Below are 18,668 nucleotides of genomic sequence, written 5' to 3' on the forward strand. Positions count from 1 at the left end.
ACATAGCATATATGTTACGGCTGAAATCCTCCTCTTCGTCTGAAGAGGCTGGCTGGCTCTGGCAGCTCCTGGCTGGCTGGCTGGCTGGCTCTGGCAGCTCCTAGCTGGCTGGCTCTGGCAGCTCCTGGCTGGCTGGCTGGCTCTGGCAGCTCCTGGCTGGCTGGCTGGCTCTGGCAGCTCCTGGCTGGCTGGCTGGCTCTGGCAGCTCCTGGCTGGCTGGCTGGCTCTGGCAGCTCCTGGCTGGCTGGCTGGCTCTGGCAGCTCCTGGCTGGCTGGCTGGCTCTGGCAGCTCCTGGCTGGCTGGCTGGCTCTGGCAGCTCCTGGCTGGCTGGCTGGCTCTGGAAGCTCCTGGCTGGCTGGCTGGCTCTGGCAGCTCCTGGCTGGCTGGCTGGCTCTGGCAGCTCCTGGCTGGCTTGCGGCTCTGGCAGCTCCTGGCTGGCTTGCGGCTCTGGCAGCTCCTGGCTGGCTTGCGGCTCTGGCAGCTCCTGGCTGGCTGGCTCTGGCAGCTCCTGGCTGGCTGACGGCACTGGCAGGTCCTGTCTGGCGGACGGCACTGGCTGCTCCTGTCTGGCGGACGGCTCTGGCTGCTCCTGTCGGGCGGACGGCTCTGGCTGCTCCTGTCTGGCGGACGGCTCTAGCGGCTCGGGACAGACGGACAGCTCTGACGGCTCGGGACAGACGGACAGCTCTGACGGCTCGGGACAGACGGACAGCTCTGACGGCTCGGGACAGACGGACAGCTCTGACGGCTCGGGACAGACGGACAGCTCTGACGGCTCGGGACAGACGGGCGGCTCAGATGGCGCTGGGCAGGCAGGCAGCTCAGACAGCGCTGGGCAGGCAGGCAGCTCAGACAGCGCTGGGCAGGCAGGTACACCTGTAGGGAGGAGACGGAGAGAAAGCCTGGTGCGGGGGGCTGCCACCGGAGGACTGGTACGTGGAGGTGGCACCGGATATACCGGACCGTGAAGGAGGACACGCGCTCTTGAGCACCGAGCCTGCCCAATCTTACCAGGTTGAATGGTCCCCGTAGCCCTGCCAGTGCGGCGAGGTGGAATAGCCCGCACTGGGCTATGCTGGCGAACCGGGGACACCATTTCTAAGGCTGGTGCCATGTACGCCGGCCCGAGGAGACGCACTGGTGACCAGATGCGTTGGGCCGGCTTCATGACACCCGGCTCGATGCCCAACCTAGCCCTACCAGTGCGGCGAGGTGGAATAGCCCGCACTGGGCTAAGCACGCGTACTGGGGACACCGTGCGCTCCACCGCATAACACGGTGTCTGACCAGTACGACGCCCTCTCACTCCACGGTAAGCACAGGGAGTTGGCCCAGGTCTCCTACCCGGCTTTGCCACACTCCGCGTGTGCCCCCCCCCAAGAAATGTTTGGGTCTGACTCTCGGGCTCCCAACCGCGTCGCCGCGCTGCCTCCTCATACCAACGCCTCTCTGCCTTCGCTGCCTCCAACTCTGCCTTGGGACGGCGATATTCCCCTGGCTGAGCCCAGGGTCCTTTGCCGTCCAGGATCTCTTCCCAAGTCCAGGAGTCCTGTGTCTGCTGCTGCTGTCGCTGCCCTTTTCCACTCTGCTTGGTCCTTTGGTGGTGGGTGTTTCTGTTACGGCTGATTTCCTCTTCTTCGTCTGAAGAGGAGGTGTAGGGATCGGACCAAAACGCAGAGTGGAAAGTGTCCATGTTTTATTAACAATTAAACTGAACACTACACGAAACAAAATAACAAAAGATAATCTAACCGACAAACAGTCCCGTGTGGCCCAACTACATACACGGAAGACAAACACCCACAACCCACACGTGAAACCCCGGCTGCCTAAGTATGATTCTCAATCAGGGACAACGATTGACAGCTGCCTCTGATTGAGAATCATACCAGGCCGAACACAAAAAACCCAACATAGAAAACACACATAGACAACCCACCCCAACTCACGCCCTGACCATACTAAATAAATACAAAATAAGGGAAAATAAGGTCAGGAACGTGACAATATGGTTACTTAGTTATGCATTGTTCATATTTAGAGGGGTGTGTTTTTGCTTATTGTCCCCCCATACACTTTCTCCTTATTTGTCAAAACCCCCCTTTAGCACCCCTTCCTCAACAGAGAAGATTGAGCAGGTTCTTACAGGCAGATTATTCTTCTCTTTTCAGCAGGAGCCATTTACTTTCCAATCTGTGTTTTCCGGTGATTGTATTTGAAATACTGGGAAAGGCCTGTTTTAGCTACGTTCTGTTCACTGAACGATTTTCTGCACGTTCCCAGCTGTAGGCGATTGTGATTGGGCTACACACAATCTACAGCTAGGCAAAAAAAATAATTCTCTGTGGCTAAATTATAGGCCTACTCCTGGAGAAGTCTTCTGAATTATTTCACTTCTTTTTGAACAGGCAGCAGTAATTCTATAACTTTGGCAAAAGTGTTTAAATGTATCAGGGGTGCTGGGGTACATATAAGGAAATAAATTATGAACTGTAATGCTGGAGAGATGAGAGTTGCAAGCTCATGTTCATCAGAGCAGAGAGAGGGACAGAGATCATAAAAAGTTCTGCGAGAGATACAGGCGTGCTTCTCTCTCTCACCACAGCAAAGGCCACAAGTTGGTCTATAGGCTACATGTTTCGCAAACAAAGAACCCGGGCCGGCCCGACTCAAATCAATTCGCAGAATATCAGGCACTTTTTCACATTACGTTTTTAAGGGGCAGGATAATTACGGAGGAGGCAACTTGAATGAACTCTGATTGCTTTTATTATAATTTTTACATTGCAAACAGTGACAATTATTTTTTATGGCAATAGAGATACCAGATCTTGACAAATGGGTTTGCGGAACGAAACAGTGCAAAATGGAGAGGTGCAGGATCCTGTTCTGCCAGGATCTGTCTCAAATTATGCACTGCGCTCACCCATCCACCCCGACCAACCACTCTCCTTTCGTTTTTGCCTTAAGTAACCTTCTGTCTCATGTAACCGTACCAAACTTTACATATCATACTAATTTGCATGCCCCGGATTTACTTTTACTATGTTACGTCTAGTCTATGAGACCAGGCTCAGCATACAGACAAGGAGACTTCTGCAGCCTGATAGGGCCGAGCGCAGAATTCAACAACAACTCACTTGGTTTCTTTTCCAAACAAGATTCGTTTCACTTCTTTCAATTCCTCATCTGGAATATGTGTCTCCAGTGTCTTCTCCAAAGATTCAAACTCAGACCCCGACATTGTGAGGCTCCTTCTGTACAAGTTCCACTGTCCAAGCCTTGTGCTTCTGTTAGTGAACCCGATAGCCCAGTAAGCCCACCCCGTCGTCTATTGGGCAAAATAAACAGTCATATATTTACTTTTGCTGCGGTTATGCAACCTGTCCGATTCTATCACGTTTCTCTGTCATATATCATCATGAGTCATGCTTTACACTGACTACAGTTAGGAAGTCTATGACAGGTCAGGTATAGTATAGACAAAGCTTGTATTGTATAGAAAACTATGTGGTATAAGACTAGGAACTGTATCTACAAATATATATGCTCCCTTTACTAGTTGTTCAACAATTGTTGTATTTTATTTTAACTTCATTCATTGTTGTGAATACATGGATAGGTAGATTTATGCATTTAATAAGTGGTCCATATAGCCTAATTCTCACAAATAGTACTATATGAGTACAAAACGTTTCTGGGCCTATACCAGCCTCTAGTATGCACAGCAGACATGTAACATTCTTACATTACCAATTGGGATATGTTGGAATGTTAATTTATCAACCTAAATGTACCTTTGTTAAAAAAAATCGGAGTGAAGAGAACCACAGCACCAACACATTTACTGTATTAGTATGTGGATCACATCGTTTTATTCATGCATGTCCATCACCATAATTTTCACCTTTCCTCCTCTCCTCTCATCATAGTCAAAGTTTTCCAGAATGGCTCTTCTTGTTTCCAGCGGTGGCCTTGCTCCAGGTCTGGTTAACAGAGCCTTTCCTTGACGGACCACCCTTTCTGTCCCGCTCCTTACAGGGGTTGGACAGCTTCTTTAGGACCTCTGAGGTAGAACATTTTTACAAAAGTAACAAGGGTGCAGACAGTACATACAAACATACATATTAGCCACCCCTTTTCATAAAGTCTTAAATCAGACTTGATGTGGGTTTGCTCAAGGCAAGTGCGGTGCACATGTACAGTAACTAGGCAAGAGAGTCATATTACAGGTACAACTCCAGTCTGTACCTTTAGGAGGCCGCAAAGAACCACTTCAGATCATGCGCAGCTCCAACTGAATAGACTCATGCAGTGGTTTCAGTGGTGCACATTTACCTGTGCTGTGGATGAACGTGTTTTTGGCATTACCTACTAACTCAGGATGGCTCTTGTCCAGGTCATTTAAGAGTGGCACATACTTCTGCCCTTCAGTCCTGTCACCTTCTGGGGGAAAAATATGAAGTGAATTAAAGTTAATCAGTTTCATTACTGTAAAATATCTTTAGTAATAATAACATTTATTGCAGCCATGTTAACAACCTATCTATAACATATTAGTAGGCATAGTAATATTGTTGGGCAAGCAATGTGAGAAACCAATCTTTGATCCCATGGGATTTTTAATATGGACATGTGAAGCCTAGTGCCTTCATCATATTTTGAGAGACTCACTGCAGATGCGTATGAGAACGTAGCTGTGCCTCTTCTTCATCAGACTGCTGGCCTGCTCCATGCTCTCCTCCTTGTCACTCAGGTTCACCAGCTCCCCTGTCCTGTCCATCAGGTCCACACAGTCTGCAGAGTACATCTTCAACGTGACCTTTACACTGGGCTCTCTCGGTCTATTACATATTCACTTATGACATTTACTCAGTCAGGAAACAATCTAGCAGAGTTACCATATAAACTCAGCAGAAAAAGAAACGTCCTCTCACTGTCAACTGCGTTTATTTTCAGCAAACTTAACATGTGTAAATATTTGTATGAACATAACAAGATTCAACAACTGAGACATAAACTGAACAAGTCCCACAGACATGTGACTAACAGAAATTGAATAACGTGTCTCTGAACAAAGGGGGGGGGGGGGGGGGCAAAATCAAAAGTAGCAGTCAGTATCTGGTGTAACAGTCAGTACCAGCTGCATTAAGTACTGCAGTGCATCTCCTCCTCATGGACTGCACCAGATTGCCTGCAATGACAACAAGCTCAGTCCGAGGATGCTGTGACCCACCGCCCCAGACCATGACAGACCCTCCACCTCCAAATCGATCCCGCTCCAGAGTACAGGCCTCGGTGTAACGCTCATTCCTTCGACGATAAACATGAATCCGATCATCACCCCTGGTGAGACAAAACCGCGACTCGTCAGTGAAGAGCACTTTTTGCCAGTCCTGTCTAGTCCAGCGACGGTGGGTTTGTACCCATAGGCAACGTTGTTGCCGGTGATGTCTGGTGAGGACCTGCCTTACAACAGGCCTACAAGCCCTCAGTCCAGCCTCTCTCAGCCTATTGCGGACAGTCTGAGCACCGATGGAGGGATTGTGCGTTCCTGGTGTAACTCGGGCAGTTGTTGTTGCCATCCTGTACCTGTCCCACAGGTGTGATGTCCGGATGTACGGATCCTGTGCAGGTGTTGTTACACGTGGTCTGCCACTGCGAGGACGATTAGCTGTCCGTTCTGTCTCCCTGTAGCGCTGTTTTAGGTGTCTCACAGTACGGACATTGCAATTTATTGCCCTGGCCACATCTGCAGTCCTCATGCCTCCAAGCAGCATGCCTAAGGCACGTTCACGCAGATGAGCAGGGAACCTGGGCATCTTTCTTTTGGTGTTTTTCAGAGTCAGTAGAAAGGCCTCTTTATTGTCCTAAGTTTTCATAACTGTGACCTGAATTGCCTACCGTCTGTAAGCTGTTAGTGTCTTAATGACCGTTCCACAGGTGCATGCTCATTAATTGTTTATGGTTCATTGAACAAGCATGGGAAACAGTGTTTAAACCCTTTACAATGAAGATCTGTGAAGTTATTTGGAATTTTACGAATTATGTTTGAAAGACAGGTTCCTGAAAAAGGGCAGTTTATTTTTTTGCTGAGTTTACATTAAACCTCACACTGCAATGTACTGTTTAATGTATATCCAGTACTGTTTGTATCACTCTTTCATACTGTAACCACACTATCAGGTTGAATTAGGAATGTGATATTAGATGAAACACATCAGAAGTTCAACTGTAAATGATTCTTCTCTATGGGAGAAGTACAGGACAGTACCTTGAGGATCCAGATCACACCTCTCCTTCAAACTGTGGATGAAGTTTATCATCCTGCAGTTCAGGTTAAACAGTTCTGTTTGGGCCTCTTTCAAAGTAATAAAAGAGAAGTATTTTTGTACATATCCTCTATCTATAACCCCATACTTCATTAAAGTAACCTGATTGTCACATCTAAATCCCCACCAATGATTTTCTAAAAGGTTTTATTCTCATATGATCTGTTAATATCAACAAAGCTCTCCATTACCGTATGTCATACATTTCATTATAGGTCAGCTGTTGACCTCCACAGAGATGATGGAATTATGCCCAATCAAATCATGATGATGATATAGCGCCATCTTTTACTTACCTCCAAACTGCACTGTGACAAACATTTCACCTTCTCTCTATACAAAATGCTTCAGACCAGACCTCTATAGCCCCCTCCTGTAATGTCGCTACAAGCAGCTGAAGCACTTGCCTCTTCCATAGAGCCAAAAGAAGTAATGAGTTTGGGCTAAGCACACAGTGCCACAATAGGGGGTGTTAAATCAATGTTGTTGACTACAATCACACTTAGTGACAAAGCTTTGGCACTGAGGGAGAGGCCATTGTGAATGGATTCTGCAGTTGCTCTGAGCAAACCAACAGTTGACAGGGTAAATATTCTGTTTGGAATTTTAACCAGACATGTAAACAGTTTTTAACTGTTGCAGGGACATCACATTCCCCCATGGTCGATAACCCCTCTGACACCCACTCTTCTCTCTTCTCCTTTCAAAAGATGAGAAGACAGGAAGACTTTTATGTGACGGGACTGTTTTTGTTTGTATCCATGGAGTCAATACACAGACAGAGCTTTTACTGCTACTTGTTGAAAACTGTGGTCTGACAGCTATACTGTGGGGGATGACTTATTGTCAGCCGACCACTAACTGGAATTGAAAACAAGACTGTGTATGACCTATAGAGACAATGCTACACTAATATCTAGCGAATTACAATGGCAAGCCAGTTGTTACCACAAGCCTCATCACAACAAATCTAAGAGAGCAATAATCTGTCTTTATGCTTAAAGATGTTAGGGGCAGGAATCCGCTTTTCCTCTTACTTCACAAATACCACACAAGTTGTATTGAATACACTTCACACATTCTCTACTTACCACCATAACAATGACCAGTACAGTAGATCATCTGAGGACCTAAGTCCATTCATGGCATGGCCTGCTGACTTGTATATGTTACATTAAGCAGGGCTGGTGAGAGTTAAACCATCAACACTGAACTATGAATAAACTAGTATTTCCCCCTCTATGACCATGAAGAGAATTGCATTGGTACTGCTCAAATCACACTATCAATCAGATGAGCCAAGAATACCAGACCATCGAACACTTGATAGATTGTACAGTGAATGAGGCACTAGAACCACTCAGTGACAGAATTAGATTAGTCTTGTTCATTGAGCACCATTACTCATGGCCAAATGTACAGTAAACCATGTACAGTATCAGGACCAATGGTCATCACTGAGTCATGACAGGAAGGTAACATAACCCCCCCAGGTCACTTAGGACAGTCACAGGTATATCATTTTACATTAGATTTGAGTAATTTAGCTGACGGTCTCATCCAGAGTGATTTACAGTAGTGAGTACATACATGTTCATACGTTTTCTTATATCAACAGTAGAGGTTAGTACAGTAACACTGGAATAAAAATAAATGTGGGTGAGGATGACACTGTAAAACAGGTAAGTGGTGAGTGAGAGATGTATTGGTCAGAATGGCCACAGCTAAAAGTGTGCGTTGTTGAAGTCTGATTAAGTAATGTCAGAAATGGGGGGAAGAGACAATATGTTGTTGTGCAGAAAACACCAGTGAACTAGGCTGGGAGTATCTTTTAAAAAACATTCAAATGTCATTTCAGGAAGCCCCTGAGAGAATATCAAAAGGAGAATGCCCTGTAACCCTGTAACCTGTAATCATCAGGGAACTTGGATAAAAGCTGGGAAAGCTGGAGAAATCTGAGGATCTCACAGCTTGTGATAGGGGACATAAATCCCCATAGAGGGCCTGTCTGCTCTAGTCTGCCCCCTCCCCAGACTCACCAGCAAGCCTGCCTCCGGAGCTTCACTTCCCTTTGTCCAAAACTCCTCCCTGCTTGGAGCAAAGCCACGGTGAGCCCTAGAGCTTTCTCTGCACTTATTGATCAATAGTTGGGAAAGCTTATTGCTCAATAGTTGGGAAAGCTTATTGCTCAATAGTTGGGAAAGCTTATTGCTCAATAGTTGGGAAAGCTTATCGATCAATAGTTGGGAAAGCTGTACAGTAATTGTAATGCGTAAACAGTGCAACATGGAAATGCAAACAGATACACTTAGAGATGACAATTACATACAAATATTTATTTTCAAACAGGAGGTATTGCATCCTGTATTGCATCTGAAAATGTGAAAATGCAGAGAATGCCATAGCTATGTAACACTTGAGAGTATATTCAGTGAAAAATGTAAGCTGTATGTGTCATTGATTAATTATTTTGGCCATTTAATTGTCTGTGTAATCTCAACGATCAGCTCAACAGTTTTGGTTTGTGTTACTGACAGTTAGACAAGTTGAGAAAGTGCACAGTAGTTTAGATATTCCTCAAAATAGTTTAAAACCATTAAGATTTAAAAACACGCAGATCATTTTTTGAGCATTCATACATTTGCAAGATCATAAACCTGAACATCTAAGAGATTGCTCTTATCATGTCCATCTGTATGGTGCACAAACATTCTAAATCAATGCAGTAGTACTGTCCCCTTATCACGAACCTGGAACATCCCTGCCATCCCCAAACACACAAGATTAATCATAAAGGTGATTTATTAAAACCTCACCAGTTATCATAGAACAAAAGTCAATTGTGAGGATTCAGATTTAAGCGCCAGACACACGTCACAGACCAAGAGAATAAACATCGTAAACAGAATCACATTTAACCATTCAAGTCACATTAACGTTTCTTCCATAAATAACTCAAATGATTTTTGTTTGCAAATTTAAATAGAATTGTTCATGCACCCAAAATAAGTTGTTCTCTTCAGCATGGTGAATGTACAGTAGGCTTTGCATGCCTGCCTTTGTGTAGGTCCTCGTTTCGTACTCATTCAGGACCAACGGTTACAATCCCTGGCGATAGAACGTGGAATCAGACCATCTGGATAACATGGGATACAACCAAACTCTGATCCTCAGATTGTGAGCCTGACTGCCCAGTAATCTACTCTGAGCTGACTCCAAAATATTTACACATCCGTAGTAATTTCACACCAAAGGCCAGGTGATAAGGATCCTTTGTAGCTGTCTAATGCCCATTCTGTGTCCATTAGGAGACCTCAGTGAGCTCAGTGAAGCAGGTTTTATGTTTATAGAACAGTGTTTTGACCTGGACAGGGGAGAGATCCTGCCTGTCCTTTACCTCTTCCACCTCCGGACCTTTGTGAAACTGCTGCTGCTGGTCCCCATACTGCAAGGGATGACATAAAGGGTGTGTATGTGTCTGTCTGAGAGGCTGTGGCACAGGGGGGCTTTCCCTGTGGTTGTGGGAGCTAATCACGGTAAGAGGGTGGTTGTGAATGGACGCTGGTTTCAGAACGCCCCCTGCAGGTTTGATATGGCTATGACAGGGGTGGGAGCTCTCACAGCTACTGCTGCTGCTGCTGTTCTCGGTAAAGAGGTCGAAGCGGATGCCATTGGCCTTAACCCTTCCTGAGCCGCTGATACTGTTGTGGGTGGAGGTGCGGCTGCTGCCACCCATGTCAAACAGCTCCCGGCGGACCAGGACATGGCGGCGGATGACCCTCTTAAAGGTGTGGCGGAACTCCTGGATGCGGTATGCGTAGATGAAGGGGTTGACCACTGAGTTGCCGTGAGAGAGGATGATGGCAACGTATATGATCCAGAGGGGCGGGCGGGCACACTGAGGGCAGAACAGGGTGAAGCAGTTGATGATGTGCAGCGGCAGCCAACAGATGGCAAACAGGCCCACGATGATGGCCAGCGACTTAGCCGCCTGGACCTCCTTTTGCAGGGTAGAGTGGGACTTCCCCCCGTAGACAGCCTTCAGTTCTATGAGCTTCAGCTGATGCCGAGCTGCCATGAAGATCCGCAGGTAGATGACCAGCATGAGCAGCAGAGGCATCAGCACACAGGCGAAGAAGTTAAAGTAGACCATATAGTCCATGACCACCACATCCTCAAACAGGCACTCCATCAGGCCTGGAGGACAGGTGCTGTTGGGGCGCTCAGTGGACTTATTCCAGCCCAGCATCGGGGTCAGGCCGATGATGATGGACAGCACCCAACAGACAGCAATTATCCCCTTGGCACGCTGGCCTGTCACCAGGCTATTGTACCTGTGGGAATAATAAAGATATGGACTGTCAGTAAGACACACATTATGGGCTCTCTTGGCTGGAGGAGGATAAGTTGTCTCTCTGGAGGGTTAGACTCCCCCAGAGGTCAAGGGATAGTGAGTTAAATAATAAACACTATAATAGTAGGCATTTCATTAGCTAGGTTTCCATCCAATTTGCGACCAATTTTTATGTGAATATTCTAAAATCTTTATTGAACAATATGCGCATTTTCCCACCAGAGATGTTTCCATCAAAACAGACTTTTTGCAGATAAAAGGCTGTGCGTGATGACATTTTCAAATCTACTGATGGTTTTGTCACAAAAACTGTTGTGTTATATAGCAAATGTGCACACTCCAGTCTTGACACATGCACTCTAGCCAACAGCTCACAGATACAGCAGGTAGGCTACCTACATTATGAGATTATTATGGATAAGAGCAATATTATTTGTATTTGTCAAATGGCAGCCAAGCATCGATTATCATGTCACCAGAATAAGACCCTTGATATTTATTGGAAAGGAGCATCACGCTCATCACCTTTAACATTCACCACACTGCGAAGTTCATCATCATTTCTTTAATCTGTAGCCTAATAAACTGCATGCTTTCCCGAGTTGTAGTGGGAGGACAACACAACATACTACATGAAGAAAAATATGTGGACACCTGCTCATCTAATATCTCATGCCAAAATCATGGGCATTAATATGGAGTTGGTCCCCCTTTGCTGCTATAACAGCATCCCCTCTTCTGGGAAGGCTTTCCACTAGATGTTGGAACATTTCTGCGGGGACTTATTTCCAATCAGCCACAACAGCATTAGTGAGGTCGGGCACTGATGTTGGGCGATTAGGCCTGGCTCTCAGTCGGTGTTCCAATTCATCCCAAAGGTGTTCGATGGGGTTGAGGTCAGGCCTCTGTGCAGGCCAGTCAAGTTCTTCCGCACCGATCTCGACAAAACATTTCTGTGTGGACCTCGCTTTGTGCACGGGGGCATTGTCATGCTGAAACAGGAAAGGGCCTTCCCCAAACTGTTGCCACAAAGTTGGAAGCACAGAATTGTCTAGTATGTAATTGTATGCTGTAGCGTTAAGATGTCCCATCACTGGAACTAAGGGGCCTAGCCCGAACCATGAAAAACAGCCCGAGACAATTATTTCCCCTCCACCAAACTTTACAGTTCACACTATGCATTCGGGCTAGTAGCGTTCTCCTGTCATCCGCCAAACCCAGATTCGTCCGTCGGACTGCCAGATGGTTAAGCGTGATTTATCACTCTGGAGTCCAATGGTGGAGAGCATTACACCACTCCAGGCGACTCTTGGCATTGCGCATGGTTATTTTTGGCAAGTCGGCCATGAAAACCCATTTCATGAAGCTCACAACGAACAGTTATTGTGCTGACCTTGCTTCCAGAGGCAGTTGGAACTCGGTAGTGAGTGTTTCAACCGAAGACAGGCGATTTTTACGCAACATGTGCTTCTGCACTCGGCGGTCCCAGTCTGTGAGCTTATGTAGCCTATCATTTCCAGCTGAGCCATTGTTGCTCCTAGACGTTTCCACTTCACAATAACAGCACTTGCAGTTGACCGGGGCAGCTCTAGTAGGGCAGAAATTTGATGCTGACTTGTTGGAAAGGTGGCGTCCTATGACGGTGCCACGTTGACAGTCACTGAGCTCTTCAGTAAGGCCATTCTACTGCTAATGTTTGTCTATGGCGATTGCATGGCTGTGTGCTCAATTTTATACACCCGTCAGCAACAGGTGTGGCTGAAATAGCCGAATCCACTAATTTGAAGGGCTGTCCACATACTTTTGTATATATGGTGTATCATTGCGTGACTCTAAGTTTACCTCGACATGATGGTTATTATATCAATATTTGTGCATAAAGGCATTTCCACTGCTTTTCTTGCGTAATTAATTTTACAGACACAAAAAGATCCCACAATGTCGAACTAACAAAATTGTCTGTCGGCATATATAACATTGCCCGGTTGTGACTTGTTTCATGCGCCAGGTAATTCATCTGCATGAAATGTTTGGATGTAAATGTGGTTAGACACACTATCTTTTTATGGGAAAACCTCTCGTCTAAGTTATAAAAAGAGACTTAAAAATAAAACGTCAGTATTTAGAAGGGAAGTCTATTTCAAGTGTCTGTTGGTCAGTGTGGGAGAGCAGCTGAGGTTTTGGGCCTGTTTCTGTCACATTCTCTAGACGTTGAGGTTCAAAGGTTAGCTGTGAGAAAACAGCAACCTCCCCGTGCAGCAACACAGACATGCACAAATGCCCTTAACACATCCCAGGGAAACAACAGAACAGCAATCTTGGACGCAATAAAAAGGGAGTGAATGGCATGTTGTTTTTAGGTAATGCACACAATCAAATATGCCAGTAGGAGTGAGGTTGAAAAGAGTGTGAGAGCATCAATCTACACACACTATCCAGAAAGTGTATAAGTAATTACTGATTAATACATTTTAGGGAATAATGTAATTTATATTTGTTTATCTAGGAAAATAAATGACTGGTCTGAACAGCATTTTTTTTTGTTTACATGCTTATAGTTCTGAATGGGGATCATGGTCTGTATAAACTATTAGTAAGAGGAGATTACAGTTAACTGGTCTTGGGTGAGATGGCCTCCTGGGAGACTATAGCTGGTTCCACTGAGGAAATCAAAAGCTCATCTAGCCATTTGGTCCAAAAAACCTAAAGGTCATTTAAAAATAGCACGGTCCTCTGCTGCTCTATTCTGAAAATATCTCACACAGATTTTAAGATGAAGAAAAATGTAGCAATGTGCTACTGGCATAAAGCATGAACTACACAATGTACCTGCAACCTGGGTATGCAAATCAATCAAAGGGTAGATTAATATCTTTGAAAAGCCTAATCCAGGGGTGGGAAACTTTTTGACTCGAGGGCCACATAGGGATTTTGAAATTTGGCCGCTCCAATTTTTTGTGGGTCAATTTGTTAGTCAGCATTAATTTGCGGGCCAGAAAAAGGGCAGTTATTTAAGATATAAAGGGTTCATTATCATTTCTAAATACTTTCTATTTTTCTACTTCCTATTTTTTTAACCTAAAATTATAATTTCCCCCCAAAAGTTGTTTGCTCACCCCTGATCTAACCTCTTTCTCCGTATATGGGAGTGGAAAGCAGCGCGACAGCAGCAATATGTTTAAAATGGTTAGCACACTCTCTGTTATGTTCATACAATTTGGAACTAACCTGAGGGGTATCTTGATAGCGATGTAGCGGTCTATGGCAATGGCCAGCAGGCTGAAGATGGAGCTCTGGGTGAGCACCAGCACAAAGCAAGCAATGAAGAGGCAGCCATAGAAGTTGGAGCAGAAGCCCGTGCTGATGACGATGGCGAAGGGGATACCCAGCACTCCCACAGCAATGTCTGCCACCGCCAGGGACACCACAAAGAAGTTGGTGATGCTCTGCAGGTTGCTGTTGAGACAGACGGCCCAGCAGACCAGCACATTGCCCAACACAGACAGTACAGCTATCAGCAGCTCCAGCACAATGTAGATGACAGACGCAGAATCGTTCAGCATCGTGAGAAGAGCAGCGAGGTCACTGAGGAGGAGGGAGGACCACTCTCCTCAAGGTCCATAGCTGCAGCCTGGCAGCAGTGCGCTTACTCTGTAGGGTGTATCTCACTGCCTGGGACTATGGCTGAGCTCTCCACACAGAGACCACTTCACCTTAAAGCCTCTTAGAAGTCCCACACAGTCGGTGGTCAGAGAAGCAGTCCAAAGGCTAAGGCATTCTCCTCACTTAACATATAAGGCATGACAGTCTCCTTTCTGTTATGGTATCTGCTGTCCTGTCTGGCCCTCTCCTCTCAAGTCCTTCCCCGCCACTGTTTGAAGATTCAGCCCTGTGAAACTCAGATGGGGCTCAGACTGAGCCAGGAAGTGATCACATGAGCGTCATACTGCTGCTGATAAAGGGAAGAAAGAGTAAATAAAGTGGAAATGCTGAATGCAGAAATGACTACACAAAATACCAGTGAATAAGAGGACTTTCCATCAAATATTAACCACATTTGAAGTCAAACAATAAATTACAATGTATTGTCTGCCATGATACTCTGGAATTTCCAATGTAGCAAGTCAAATGACAATTGTACTGTTTACTTTACATAGACAATGTACTGCATTCCCCATACAACTGCCGGTCATCATCATTGATATTTGATCCGAACCAACATCAAGATCTGCAATAGTGAGCACTGACATCTGACTACGGATCACAGTATACTGACTACATTACACTACCTGGGCAACTGCAGTGGTCATGTTAACACATGATAACTGACTTTCCACCAATCCTCCTTTTTACCATTAACAACAGTCACTAAACTGTGAACCAGGGCTAGAGGAAATAATGCCATGATGACACGGTGGTGTTATGGAGCCACTATCCCAGTGACAGTTAAATGTCAGCTGTACCAGAGAGAGGAAGCAGTCGGATGCTTCAGGGACTGGAATTTTCTATGTCCCCCTGAGATCATCCAACCCCTGCCTGATAAGGACAAAGTAGTCTTGAGGACATCCAGAGACAGAATCACTAAATGAGGTTATCAGGACACCAAATGAAGCATTCAAATTTCGTTAGAGAAGGGTGTCGTCATGCTCAAGAAAAACAAAAAAACGAATACAAATAATTAAAGTAGTACAGTATGTGGTTTGGGATTACAGCAGGCATAATCTACACTTGAAATGGCAATTGTTTTAAACAAGGTCTAATTTGTCAATCAACTGTGGTAACTGCGCCACGCTGAATTTCCCTGGAATTAAATATGAGCGTGAAGAGGTTTCCAAACTCCTTTCATACAGAACTCTGATCATGTTTATGGAGAATTCCCACAGTGAAGCCAAGGATGTTTTCTGAGGTTACTCATGGTTTCAGGAGATAGCAGCTGTGATGGAACTGAAAGGCCTTTGTTCTCAGAAACATTTCCATTCAGGTGGGACTGAGGTTTTTTCCGACCAATCTCAGGTACTGTTTTATGTTTATCACACACATACAGTATGAGGCACAGAGGCTGCTGTTGCAAATAGTGTCAGTCTTGGAGCACATGTAACCCAACAGTGACAGATCTGATAGCCATAGCCTAGTATACTGTAGGAAAAACCCTTGCATTGCAAAAAGCCTATAATGCAGTTGTGAAAGGAAAAGGCGAAATTATGTTCACCATCACACAGACCTAGTCACAAAAGGACCAGGGAAGGTACAAAGTGGTACCTTCAATATAGAGGTTACAACTGGATTAGAAGTGACATCTCAATGTGACTGCATCTCAGTCACCTTACTACAGCAGTCAAAAACTAGGTAATAACAGGGTATTTCAGCTGTCCCCTTTGACAGCACTTGAGGGGTATGAATAGTTCAAGTATAGTCTATAATGTTAAATTCATTTTTATTCCATTGTGAAACAGCTGTAGCAAACAAGAGCTCTGACTGTATTCTGCTGAACAGTGGACCCTGGTGGTTGGATTTAAACCAAGGGTAGTGCTTTAATACTGCATCTCAGATTAAAAGTATTATTTAAAGTAACTGTCTAGTGTTTCCAGATTTCTATGAAATATGAAGGGTCATTAATTACGTGAAATTGTTTTAATTCCAAGAAATTATGATAAGCTGCTTTTTAACATGCTTTTTCTGTGTTGGAATGGTGTAGACATACCCAAACAACAGAAGGGTGTGGGTGTATCTAAGTCATAAAAAAATTCTGTAAATAGACCACTGGATTGGCCAGCTCATCAATGACATAATCCTATGAGGAAATAGCAAGCATTTTTTAAATGGTCTGTTTATGATACAAGGTTGGGCAAAAAAGAAAATAATATATCAAATTTATGCTTTGGCCACAAATATGAGCATAGGATGAAACAAAAACATTATTTGGGTATGAGTTAACAGAATATGAATTTATAAAAGTTCGATTTTCTCTGGACAGTTACTTTAAGCTTGACACAAAATATGTTCAAGCTTGACACAAAAAGCAAATTAAATAATTCCCATGAAGATAAACCAACTGAACATACAGGGCCTCAATAAGTGCACATTAATAGCTTCATGTAAGACTGTTTGCTGAGGAAACCAGAGAACATAAGGAATCTGACTCCCACTTTAATACACTTACCTGGAGAGGTAAAACCACTGTGGTAAAATGGAAACCTAATATACTTGGCACACCCATCAACATTATCCTTACCAGTAAGTGACAGTATTAGTATCCCTAACTATCTACTCACCTCCATCCTGTAGTTCCCTATCAAAGAGGGAGTATTTGTTTATTTGGATCCCCATTAGCTTTTGCAGAAGCAGCAGCTACTCTTCCTGGGGTCCACAAAAAACACAAAACATGACAAGTAACAAAACACTGATACACTGCTAGACAAGGACAGTCACATACATGTTTAAATACAATAATTTACAAACAATACAACATACAAGGGGATCTGTGTAAACATAATATCTAGAAATACATAAAGTGATTAAAAAACTTCCCAAAATGTATTGGGCACAATTATCCATAATATACAGTGCCTTCAGAAAGTGTGCATACCCCTCGACTTATTCCACATTTCTTGTGTTACAGTCTGAATTCAAAATCCATAAAAATACAAAAAATCTCACCCATCTACACACAATACCCCATAATGACAAAGTGAAAACATGTTTTTAGACATTTTTCCAAATTGGATAGAACTCCAAGGGTTTGGACTTCTAGTTCATCCTTCTAACTCCATTTTATTAATCTATTAATTAATCCAAGTATGTAAGTGCTTTGCACACCTGGATTGTACAATATTTGCACATTATTCTGTTCAAAATTCTTCAAGCTCTGTCAAGTTGGTTGTTGATCATTGCTAGACAGCCATTTTCAAGTCTTGCCATAGATTGTCAAGACGATTTAATTCAAAACTGTAACTAGGCCTCTCAGGAACATTCAACGTCATCTTGGTAAGCAACTCCAGTGTATCCTGTATTTAGCCTTCTGTTTTAGGTTATTGTCCTGCTGAAAGGTGAATTTGTCTCCTAGTGTCTGTTGGAAAGCTGACTGAACCAGGCATACCCATAACATGATGCAGCCACCCCCATTCTTGAAAATATGAAGAGTGGTACTCAGTGATGTATTGTGTTGGATTTGCCCTAAACATAACGGTTCATTTTCAAACCATTAAGTTAATTTCTTTGCCACATATTTAGCAGGCTTACTTTAGTGCCATATTGCAAACAGGATGCACGTTTTGGAATATTTTTATTCTGTACAGTCTTCCTTCTTTTCACTCTGCCATTTCGGTTAGTATTGGGGAGTAAATCTGTGTTTGAAATTCACTGCTCGACTGAGGGACCTTACAGAGAATTGTATGTTTGGGGTACAGCAATTAGGTAGTCATTCAAAAATCATGTTAAAACACTATTATTGCACACAGAGTGAATCCATGCAACTTATTATGTGACTTGTTAAGCAAATCTTTACTCCTGAATTTATTTAGGCTTGCCATAATAAAGGGGTTGAATACTTAATCACTCAAGACATTTCAGCTTATCATTTTTAATTAATTTGTAAAAAAGTAAAATAACATAATTCCGTTTTGACATTATGAGATATTGTGTGAAGGCCAGTTACACATAATGTCAATTTAATCAATTTAAAATTCAGGCTGTAACATCAAAATGTGGAAGAAATCAACGGGTCTGAATACTTTCTGAAGGCACTGTAAGCCTTGCATAGGCTGTCCCGTGTCTGTATATCTGGCTGAAAATCATTTTGATTGCACCAGCACTAACTGTTGTATAAACTTGCATGGTTAACAAAATGTTTAATTAGGCTATTCATTAAATAGTTAAAATACTCTAAATGCAAACCCCTTGACTTCTATCCAATTCTATGTTCAATAAAAAAACGTACCTTTTTAAATGTATGCCTCGTCGTATTCGAAATGAATTACAATCT

The 18,668-nt window shown here is 44.0% G+C and overlaps 2 protein-coding genes across 9 annotated transcripts; both read right to left on the reverse strand.

Annotated features, from left to right (window-relative positions):
* Positions 1-824: 824 nt before the first annotated feature.
* Positions 825-6,870, reverse strand: LOC120061121 (uncharacterized protein C22orf15). Of its 8 annotated transcripts, none has more exons than XM_039011312.1 (6): positions 6,630-6,870; positions 6,276-6,362; positions 4,676-4,798; positions 4,340-4,447; positions 3,142-4,067; positions 1,593-1,642 (listed from the first exon to the last, which is right to left on the reverse strand). In XM_039011312.1, the coding sequence occupies exons 1-5, from the start codon at positions 6,652-6,654 to the stop codon at positions 3,934-3,936; spliced, it is 477 nt and encodes a 158-aa protein (XP_038867240.1). In that variant the 5' UTR covers positions 6,655-6,870; the 3' UTR covers positions 1,593-1,642; positions 3,142-3,933. The 8 variants fall into 8 exon arrangements, with proteins under 8 accessions (XP_038866907.1, XP_038867240.1, XP_038866733.1 ...); XM_039010805.1 differs by lacking the exon at positions 6,630-6,870 and having other exon boundaries at positions 3,142-3,332; positions 3,909-4,067; positions 6,276-6,597; XM_039010979.1 differs by lacking the exons at positions 1,593-1,642; positions 6,630-6,870 and adding an exon at positions 825-877 and having other exon boundaries at positions 6,276-6,595.
* Positions 6,871-8,687: 1,817 nt separating this feature from the next.
* Positions 8,688-14,634, reverse strand: LOC120054286 (adenosine receptor A2b-like). The gene is made up of 2 exons (XM_039001707.1): positions 13,916-14,634; positions 8,688-10,667 (listed from the first exon to the last, which is right to left on the reverse strand). Exons 1-2 carry the CDS (start codon positions 14,248-14,250, stop codon positions 9,638-9,640), a joined length of 1,365 nt encoding a protein of 454 aa, XP_038857635.1. The 5' UTR covers positions 14,251-14,634; the 3' UTR covers positions 8,688-9,637.
* Positions 14,635-18,668: the final 4,034 nt, after the last annotated feature.

This window comes from Salvelinus namaycush, chromosome 1 (genome assembly GCF_016432855.1).
Source record: "Salvelinus namaycush isolate Seneca chromosome 1, SaNama_1.0, whole genome shotgun sequence".
Taxonomy (NCBI): Eukaryota; Metazoa; Chordata; class Actinopteri; order Salmoniformes; family Salmonidae; genus Salvelinus; species Salvelinus namaycush.